The 10237-nt window shown below is 42.7% G+C and overlaps 1 protein-coding gene and 1 long non-coding RNA gene across 4 annotated transcripts; one reads left to right on the top strand and one right to left on the bottom strand.

Moving 5' to 3' along the window:
* Positions 1 to 684: 684 nt before the first annotated feature.
* LOC143489300 (uncharacterized) lies at positions 685 to 7273 on the bottom strand. Of its 2 annotated transcripts, none has more exons than XM_076988220.1 (14): positions 7143 to 7273; positions 5321 to 5373; positions 5029 to 5148; positions 4087 to 4874; positions 3544 to 3682; positions 3322 to 3444; positions 3178 to 3229; positions 2869 to 2994; positions 2568 to 2767; positions 2037 to 2192; positions 1810 to 1884; positions 1494 to 1630; positions 1035 to 1306; positions 685 to 806 (listed from the first exon to the last, which is right to left on the bottom strand). In XM_076988220.1, exons 2-12 carry the CDS (start codon positions 5369 to 5371, stop codon positions 1601 to 1603), a joined length of 1860 nt encoding a protein of 619 aa, XP_076844335.1. In that variant the 5' UTR covers positions 5372 to 5373; positions 7143 to 7273; the 3' UTR covers positions 685 to 806; positions 1035 to 1306; positions 1494 to 1600. The 2 variants fall into 2 exon arrangements, with proteins under 2 accessions (XP_076844335.1, XP_076844334.1); XM_076988219.1 differs by lacking the exon at positions 7143 to 7273 and adding an exon at positions 6484 to 6759.
* A 375-nt stretch (positions 7274 to 7648) lies between these two features.
* Positions 7649 to 9789, top strand: LOC143489298 (uncharacterized). Of its 2 annotated transcripts, none has more exons than XR_013124642.1 (2): positions 7649 to 7880; positions 9129 to 9789. It is a non-coding gene; the product is annotated as an uncharacterized LOC143489298 (long non-coding RNA). The 2 variants fall into 2 exon arrangements; XR_013124641.1 differs by lacking the exon at positions 7649 to 7880 and adding an exon at positions 8260 to 8286.
* Positions 9790 to 10237: the final 448 nt, after the last annotated feature.

The following is a 10237-nucleotide window of genomic DNA, read 5'->3' as shown; positions in this document are numbered from 1 at the left end:
TTTGTCTTTACAAACTCAAAATATGTACTCCTTTTTAATGATTTCCTGTGAATCACTATCCTAAAATTTAGATGACTAACCACAGTTTTTTAGAACTGCATCACATTTGTGTTGCATAGAGTCAACCAACTTCTGGTACCTCTCAACTGGTAACTGCTCATTTACTGGTGTGTTTAGGGGTGTGGTCTTGTTGAAACACCCATTTCAAGGGTATTATCTCTTCAGCGTAAGGCAACATGACCTGTTCAAGTATTCTGATATATGCAAACTGGTCCATTATCCCTGGTTTGCGGTAAACAGGCCCAGCACCATAGTAAGTGAAACCATGTCTTCAGTGTTCTGTGGCTTGAATTGAGTTTGGGGGTCGTCTGACAAACTGTCTACAGTCCTTCGACCCAAAAAGACCATTTTTTACTTTCATCAGTCCACAATATGTTTCTCCATTTCTCTTTGGGCCAGTTGATGTGTTCTTTGACAAATTGTATCCGCTTCAGTATGTGTCTTTTAACAGTGGGACTTTGTGGGGACATCTTGTTAATAGATTAGCTTCACACAGGCATCTAACTGTCACTGTCAAGAACAGTGATTAATCTGGTTGGTCATATTGGACTGCTATTATTTTGAACACTACTGTATATAGGAAACTTTAGCCGGTGTTTTTTTTCTATTAATGAAAAACAGAACCATTTGGAAGAACTTTTATTTATTCAAGAAGTGGTTTATTGTTGAAAAGCCTGAAGCCTGAAGTCTTCTACGTCTTCCGCTTGACAGTGAGATGATTTCTGTCATGTTGATGTACTCATGATCTGCGAAGGAAATCAGAAACAGCTTGAAAACTACAATTCCCAAAATCACCTCAGTGATTACAATAACAATAGGTTACTATGATAACACTGTACTGAAGTTACAGGCATCCCAGAGCCCTACTCAACAGATGTGAAGGTGTAATCAATGGTGATGAGCCTCTGTTTCCTCTGAGAAAAGCAGCAGGATGAGAAATATGTTGCCATCAAAGAGTACGAAGCAACACTTACTGTGCAGCGTCCTGTAGTGTCCCGCTTGTTATCTTCCCTGGGATGTGTGGGATCAGGACCACAGGCAGTCCCACTCTCTCTGGTCCCCCTCTCCAACTTATCCAGCTCTTTGAGAAATGGTTGAATAGCGTTACCAACGTCAGCGACTATAAAAGACGAGTTACTTAACAATCTGTGTGGTTTCTGTGTGGTTGGAAAGCCTGAAGCCTGAAGTCTTCTACGTCTTCCGCTTGACAGTGAGATGATTTCTGTCATGTTGATGTACTCATGATCTGCAAAGGAAACCAGAAAAAGCTTGAAAACTACAATTCCCAAAATCACCTCAGTCAGCCCAAAAACAATAGGTTCACTATGATAACACTGTACTGAAGTTACGGCCATCCCAGAGCCCTACTCAACAGATGTGAAGGTGTAAACAATGGTGATGAGCTTTGGGGCTAGAACAGCCTGCGATCTAACCTCATGGGTTTTCTCTTCATCTCTGCAGGGTTGGAGCTCTGGGGGATCTTCTTGGCTGGGTGGAAGCCTGCGTCAGAGGGGCCAGGGCGGGGGCGAGGAGGGTGCGCTCAACTGGATCCGTCCTCACTTGTCTTACACTGACAAATCAAAAACATTGTCACGACAGGGTGTTTTAATTATACCCTACAGGAACCGGTTACAGTAATAACTACAGTTGTAATTACAGCCCTGGTCCAAGCGATCAGCATTCATTACTGCTGTGATCGTGATCTTGGAGCCACAGGTATAAGAGCAGCTCTGCTGCGCAGACACAAACCTTCACAGACGTCACGCTGACCCTGGAGGTCGTCCGGTGCCGCAGTTTCTTCCCGTTGTCAGATGGCACGGAGTCCTAGACCACACATAAAACAACGCAGACAGGTTCAGGCCAGGTTACGAGGATACTATTCAACCAGCTAATTGTGAGCAACTCCTAAAAAAAGTCAAACATTTAATTATTTTTTTAAGGCAGGTTCTGTCAAGAGCCCTCCGGGAGCTACAGACCTCCGTGAACTTTCTCTTCTGAGCTGGTTTAATGGACCTGCCGCTTCCAGCCTTGCGGACGTCGACGCCCTGCGAATGCCCTGTGGACGTCGATGGTGTTGGGCTTGCTGTTTTAGAGGAGCGGTTATCCTTCGTCTTAGTGGAGACCGAAGAGTCCTGCCGAGTGCAATCAGAGAGAGGGCTGGTGAGGACAAGACAACACGGGTTTGCAGGTGCTGGAAGGTCCTGAGCCTGTAGTGCTGATCTGGGATCAGGGCTGTATGTTAATTAGGAGATGATTGACACTGACTGCTGTCTGAATTTATCTTAACTGTTATGTCTGCATTGCTCTTCACTGTTGTGTCTGCATCTCTCTCAAATTGTTTACATGTATAGTGTTACTGTGGCTTTATGACCATAAGCAGTGAGACAAAAAAAAACACTGCTAGATTTTAATAGCCAAAACAAGCAAGTGTTGTGTGTGTGTGTGTGTGTGTGTGTGTGTGTGTGTGTGTGTGTGTGTGTGTGTGTGTGAGAGACAGAGAACCTTACATTGCGCTGCACTCTGCCACTGGTGTCTTGCTGTGGTTGCTTTGTCTTCTGGTCTTTCCCCGCTGGTTTCTTGGGTTTGTTGGGGGGGCTTACTGTGCAGCGTCCTGTAGTGTCCCGCTTGTTATCTCCCTTGGGATGTGCGGGATCAGGACCACAGGCAGTCCCACTCTGTCTGGTCCCCCTCTCCAACTTATCCAGCTCTGTGAGAAATGGTTGAATAGCGTTACCAACGTCAGCGACTATAAAAGACGAGTTCCTTAACAATCTGTGTGTTCAAAAAAATGCAATGGCCTCCCATTACTTTCAGTTAGGGATCTGATGTCCTTTTGCAGATCGTCAACACATTTCTCCTGCTCCACACGTGCCCTCTCTTTCTCCGCGAGGGTGAACCGCAATTCGTGAATCAGCTTGTCCTTTTCCTGAAGCACTACAGGCAAAAGATCAAACACCAGGTGAGGTTTTCCACTTATTTCACATACTAGAGCACACCGCACAAGAGCACCGGTTCAAGAGGTCTAAAGCAGAAGGCGTCTCTGCAACCGTTGGCTCCTTCTCACGGCGTTAGCACTAGTACTGCTGTACTGTGGGGTGTTTGTGTTAAAGTACTCACGCTGACACGTCTCCCAGTATTTCCGGAGAGTTTGTTGCGACCCGACCTGCTCCTGTCAACGACATGGAAAAAGCTATGAGAAAACACGCAGGAAGCCCGTGTGAAAGATCACTAGCTCAGTGAGACTTAATGAACGGCACTCACAGTCTTCAGCTGCGCAATGGTCTGTTCTTGATTCCACAAGGCGCTGAGAGCTCTGTCCCTCTCTCCCTCCGCGTCAACTCTCTTGGTTCTGTGCTCCCAGAGAGCTTCAGCCAGGGTCTGTACCTTAAGGGGGACGATGAAGTGATCCGACATGTTAGGTTTAACGCCACCCACTCTGCCTGCCACGTTGATTATTTTTAACACCATGGTTTGTTTACTAACCTCTTTCTGCAGCACGGCAATACGGGTGTTGCCCTGACGCATCTCTGATTGGAGATACGAGATGTTGTACTCCTTCTGCAGCAGATCAGCACGTAAGTTCTTGATTTGATCCTGGTCATCACACATCTGCTTCTGGAGCCTGTAACCATATAATACATTTACATTTATGGTATTTGGCAGACGCCCTTATCCAGAGCGACTTATATCTCTTTTTTTTTTTTTTTTATAGAAGTGAGCACAATTGATGGTTAAGGGCCTTGCTCAGGGGCACCACAGTCATGGCCTCAGGTCTGGGAATTGAACCCACGACCCTCCGGTCACAAGACCAGTTTCTTAACCACCAGGCCATCACTGCCCTGTGGTTACAATACAAACTGTTACAATACAAACTGCTGTTCTGATACTGTGTACAGCCAACTTACCATGTTTTCAGTTTGGATCAGACCTATGTATTATCTGATATATAATGCCAACTGCATGTTATTAAAAGACAAGGGAACAGTTTGAGCATCGCTGAGTAAGATCGATTAATAAGGGTCTTACCCTAAAACCTCCTGAGCTTTAGAGTTGAGTTCCAGATCTTTATGTGCCAGCTTCTCCTCCATGTCTTTCTGTCTCCTCTGTGCCTTCTCCACCTGGGCCTGTTCATTCTGGCATTGCTGGAGCTTCTCCCTCAGGGCAGTGCACATGGCCTTTAACTCAGCCAGCTCCCGCTCCCTGGACCTCTCGTTTTTTTCAGCGTCTTGTTTTTGTCTCAGCTCCTCACAGGCTTTTTGAATCTCCTTTCTGGTGCTGCTCAGCACTCTCTCCATGGCCTCGATCTTCCGGCTCTCCTCATTCGAAGATGTCACCACTGCCATGTAAGCACAGTTGGACTTTCTTCCTCTGGAAAGTGTGTGGAGCGTCTGCTGGAGCTCCCCCACCTCCAGCTTCAAGGAGCTGATGGTGCTGGACTGCTGGCTACGCTCTTCTTCCCCGTTCCTGAGAAGAGCTTTGGCTTTCTGAAGTTCCTCAGAAAGATCAACCACTGTGTTTGTCTGGATACTTAAATCAGTCTCCAGTGCTTGGAGCTTGGTGCTCATTTCATTGGTGATCTGCTGGAACTCCACAAGCTTCCAGGTCAAAGCCTGATTCTCAGCAGTCAGACGGGTGGTTGCTGCCCTCTCTGTCTCCAGCATGGAGACGGTGTTTTTGTACACCAGGTCCTGCTTCGTCAGATCACTGGAGAGTTCCATCACCTTCTCCTTGAGTGAATGCTGCTCGTGCTGCATCTGGTCCAGAAGCTCGTCTTTCTTTTTCAAAGTCTCTTTAATGCCATCAACAAAGGCCCTCTGAAGAAAAACACAGTATCAAAATAGTCAGGGCAGGTTTACCTCTTTTGTAACGCTTACAATGTCACCATTTTCTGTACTCTGATATCCTACTTTGTATTGTGACACATTACTATGTCTTTGTCATGTTCATCAGAGAGTTAAAAGCACTTACGTATTCAGAAGCGGTCTCAATACTCTGCTCTAAAGCAGTCTGCAACTTGGAGATTGTTTCATGTTCTTCCTGGCAAACAGTCATGAGCTCCTTATGCTTTGCAACCTGATTCTCAGAAATCTATGAGAAAAATCATTAATAAAGACATAGAAATTATAATATGTTATGTTATTATATCATTATTATTTGTAGATGTACAAATTATTATATTGTATTATTATACATGTTATAATATGTAATGACACATAATGACACATATGTAATGACACATTATACTGTGCACAAGACCAACCTTGCGGGCTTCCAGTAGCTGGTCGCAGGTTTTCTTGAGCAACGCTTCCATTTCTGAAACGAGGTCAACACATCAGTCAGACAGGCAAAACACCAACGCACTTCGAAATTCACCAGAGCGAGAAAACGTCCATTTTGGTGCCAAGGAGCTTCTGGCGTTTGAGAAGCTCCTCCACAATTTTGATTAGGGGTGCCCTCGGGCTTTCAAGCCCTTGCTTTTCAACTACCTCGCTATCATATAAAGAAAAGAGGGCTAGTAGCATTTTGCATTTATCAGTACCTGTGATTCACCAAATTCACTGTCTTTAGAGGTAAATGTACGTATTCAGAGGTAGACCTGTAGCCTAAATGTTCCTGATCCAGCAGAACGGACTACTAATGGGATATAAATTATGCTTTGTTTGTCTTAGAAGTACGTCATACAGACTGCACTATGACGTAAATGTGTTCGGAAAATTTGAAAAGCCTCGTCGTGGTGTACTGCAACCAGTCATGCAACTCACAAATCCGTAAAAAGAACCTCTTTGGATATGTGTCTGTTTGTGTGTGTGTGTGGTATGTGAGAGTGTGTGTGAATGAAGGTGTGTTTATGGCATGAGAGAAGGGGAGAGCGATTGTGAGTACGACTGTGTGCAGTGTGTATGAAAGTGTTTACAGTCTAACACAACTCTTGATTCTAGTTTAAAACCTACAGTGATATTCCCTTCGTCTCTTATCAGGTTATGTTTAGTCTATTTTGCTGAATCGTTTTGATACATGCTGCATCATTTAGCTCATCATCAGCATCAAATGCTCCTTAAATGTAGCTTGCTAGCTAAGTATTTAGACAGAAACCAAAGCTTAAAAACCCTGATTAAAAATCCCATTTAACACAAACTAGTATCTATCTAAATAGTTAGCTAGGGGAATTAATAAAGCTCTTTAAATGTAGCTAGCTAACGATGCATTTGCTTTGAGTATTTGCAGTGCGTTTTCCGCTTGCATCGTGATGGGCTTTCAGGGCCACCGTACTATCGACTCGAAAACTACATAGCACAAGTCACAGCATCGAGACCTTCGACACGCTTTTCAAGCCCTATAATAATATATATTGATCAGTATTCCACTAAATGCATAGTAAACATGTCTTATCTAAGAAAATAATAATAACAACCATTAAATAACCTTTCATCTGTTAACCTTTCTCCCAAGAGCCGCATGAAACCAAGCAAAGAGCTGCAGGTTGGCCACTCCTGACCTAAACGTTTGCTACCATCGCCTCAATGTGTATTAATGCACATTTAGTTAGTAAATGTACAACAGTCCCAAAGGTTTAAGAGTTGGTTGCACATTAGTAATAAGGCACGTCAAAAATCACTAAATATCGATACTCTTTCCAAAAACAAATGTTGAATCTACAGCTACTTTAAAAACCGCATTTAAAACCATCATTATACAACAGTTAGTTCCTCACAATCTGAGGTGGATGTTTGTGAGAACTGCGCGGAGCGTTGCCAGGCAACGGCATGTACACACAAAACACAAAACGGCTCTTTGCTTGGATTCACGCGGCTCTTGGGAGAAAGGTTAACAGATGAAATTGTTATTAATGGTCTGTTATTATTATTTTATATACAACCTGCTAAAATTAATCAAATGGATGTTGTTAACATAACGTTTGAGCTGCAGCCAGTTTGGACAGACTCAGAAAAAGACTCCACACTACGACCGAATCACAGCCGGTTATTGGCGATAACACACTCCCTCTCGTCTTCTATCGCTTAATTAAAGTCAAAGGACCGTCAGAAACCCTTAGCGCTAAAAGTCCAAAGACACACACATACCTTTGCAGCAATCTGCGTGGCTGAAGCCTAAATGCTGTGGTGAATAAATATTGTTAAAGTGTTCAACTCCGAGTACTGCTTTCCTCCGACTGTACCCCGCTAATCGCGCACGCCACTTTATATACAGTTGCTGTGTGACGTCATGGGAATTCCCCTTACACCGTTTAATCAACCAATCATATTTCGAATTAGAATGGCGGGGGCGTGGTTCAATGGTCTCGGGATATTCTCGCTGGTCAGAGTTGCCAGGTTCGCGGTTTTCACGCCAAATTGGGCTTGTTTGGAAATCTAGTCGCGGGTGAAAATTCAGCGGAGGCGGGGCGCGTTTTCTTGGGTTACTATTTAGTTGATAAACACTAATGTTACAATATTATTAATGATTTTAATATAAATCGCAATACTGATAATAAATCCCTCATAAACAAAATACTAACTTTGGGCTAGTTTGACCTTCTGAAGGGCGGGTTTTAGACTGACTTTGGGCTGGATATTTTTGTAAGACCTGGCAACCCTGTCGCTGGTCCGCGTGCGACCGTTCTACGTCTCGTGAGCTTTTAGCTTGTGCGCTAGCTAGTTAGCAGCTGCTAGCAGAGCTACCGTGATGTTTCACAAGAGGAAAGGATGTAATCGCAGGATAACAACACCATTTTCAAGACGGCCATTCAACGAAAAAGTGGATATTGTGAGAAAAGGCCGAGCAACAGCTCATCTTGAGATTGTAACACAAGGCGGTAAAGGGTACGTTAATGACAACAGTGTTATGGAGGTGTTTTTAATACTACACTCATGTTTTCATGTGTGTGTGTGTCCAGGGGCGTCGCCTGGGGTGGGCTTCCGGGGCTTCAGGCCCGAATGATTATCCCGTAGCCCCGAACCTTTTCGCTCAGCTGTATTATTAATGAGGAGGCCAGTGCTGCTGTGAGAATAGGAAATCTCTTAACGCCAATCACAGTGCCGCTTCAAGGATAAAGTTCCGCCTTTCAGGAGAAACAGCCAATCAGCTTGCTGGTTTTGCGGGCGCGGAGGAGAGCCCACCCCCACCCCCGTGGGGGAGCGCACATGCGCTCTAGCCATTTTTGGCAGCAGGTTGCAGGTAGCTGAGGGTGAATGAAAATAGATATACGGCGTTTTTTCAAGGAGAAAGGTAACGGTAGTGAACTATGTAAACTGTGATGGCATTGTGGAGAAAGGTAACGGTAGTGAACTATGTAAACTGTGATGACATTGTGGAGAAAGGTAACGGTAGTGAACTATGTAAGCTGTGATGACATTGTGGAGAAAGGTAACTATGTAAACTGTGATGACATTTTGGAGAAAGGTAACGGTAGTGAACTATGTAAACTGTGATGACATTGTTTGTGGAGCTATCTGATAGCTGGTTAAAAACACACGTCTCCGAATCAAAACACAGATCAAACCCACTGTGTGCTTAATAAAATGCAGCTTGTCACTAGTCAGCTTCGGAATTAGTTAGCTAACCTAGTTAGTTAACCGACATAGATAGTTAACCTAGGTAGCTTAGGTAGTGAAGGTTTGTGGAAAAAAAAACTTATATAGCTAGTTATGTTATAGCTAGTTATAGTTATAGTTAGTATGTTCAACGTGCCCTGATGTACCTGATAAGCTAATAACTATTTCATTTTCAAATTGTGTTTAATAATTTAGGATTGTAGGACTGTAAGCTATAATGAATGAAATTCAATTTAGCTAACTAGTTAGCTAGAAGGTAGACGTTGTGGATAGCCAGAATTTAGTACAATACTTTATGATGGTAGTTTAAAGCAGTTTCTTAACCCTGGTCACTGCCCTAAAATTGTGTGTTTTCCATTGGAGCCAGCTGATCAGCTAATAAACAATCCTTTATTGAGTTTACACAGCACAGCATATCACAAAAAATAATTTACTTTTAATAGTTGAGGGTTAGGGTTTGTTAGAGTTTGTTCAAATCTCAAGTATTGTGGTGTAATTTATTTCCTAATACCACAGACAAGAAAGGGAGTACAGAAGAGGGAGAAAAGCAAAGTGACTTAGAACAACCTGAGGAATTTGAAGTGTTAGAGAGGACTAGAGAGGAGAACAGACAACAGGAGAGGAGAACAGACAACAGGAGAGGAGAACAGACAACAGGAGAGCAGACAACAGGAGAGGAGACAACAGGAGAGGAGAACAGACAACAGGAGAACAGACAACAGGAGAGGAGAACAGACAACAGGAGAGGAGAACAGACAACAGGAGAGCAGACAACAGGAGAGGAGAACAGACAACAGGAGAGGAGAACAGATAACAGGAGAGGAGAACAGACAACAAGAGAGGAAAGAGGAGAGAACTGGAGAGGAGAGGAGATGGGAGATGGGAGAAGACAATACAAGTGGTATGGAAAACAATGTCTAATAAACACATTATTAATAAAATACACATGTTTTTAGTATGAAGACTAGCAAAATAATGCCAGATGTAGTTTGTTTTAGCACAGTCTTTTGTATTTAAAATATTGTTTCCAGCTTTATTTTAAGCATACTTTCTTGAATTACTATTTAACAGGGTAGAAGAGAGGGTGGAGAGAGAGGAAATATGAAATGTGGAGAGACCTGAAATGAACTGATCAGGACTGGACTGATCTAAAGAAAGAACAGGTTAGGAGAAGAAAGACTGTGCAAAAACATACAGGATAGATAATAAGTAATTCTTAAAGAGTATTAATTGTGTAGACCCCTTAGCACTAATAATTATTAATGTTTCTTTCAATAATTTGTTTGTGTGTCATAAAAGGTAAAAGAACAATTTAGAAACATGTGAATTGTTTACATTATTACACAGTTGCATGAAATCCATTGTTGACATACTGATTTGCATACTTTATTGAGGAATGGATTTACTAATGGAATATACCTGGTCCATGTCCTTTAGTACAAGCTCACTATCTTTAGGTCACCAACAGTCATTCTGCAGATTTTGTGCACCCTTTGTTAAAAAAAAAAACTCCATATTATAGTGTTAAACATTATATATCAGGGTACGCATTGTAATATATATATATTACTATATATATATATATATATATATATATATATATATATATATATATATATATATAT

The sequence above is a fragment of the Brachyhypopomus gauderio genome, unplaced genomic scaffold, assembly GCF_052324685.1.
Source record: "Brachyhypopomus gauderio isolate BG-103 unplaced genomic scaffold, BGAUD_0.2 sc60, whole genome shotgun sequence".
Lineage (NCBI taxonomy): Eukaryota > Metazoa > Chordata > Actinopteri > Gymnotiformes > Hypopomidae > Brachyhypopomus > Brachyhypopomus gauderio.
The sequence above is the reverse complement of the archived record's forward strand: the minus strand, read 5'-3'. Positions and strand labels throughout refer to the sequence as shown.

Excerpts from the sequence above, each read along its gene's own strand:
- LOC143489300 (XM_076988219.1), bottom strand. Across the intron at positions 3,445-3,543 it reads TTGCCGTGCTGCAGAAAGAG|GTACAGACCCTGGCTGAAGC; the intron begins GTTAGTAAACAA and ends GTCCCCCTTAAG. Across the intron at positions 1,885-2,036 it reads AGAAGAGAAAGTTCACGGAG|GACTCCGTGCCATCTGACAA; the intron begins GTCTGTAGCTCC and ends TGTGTGGTCTAG.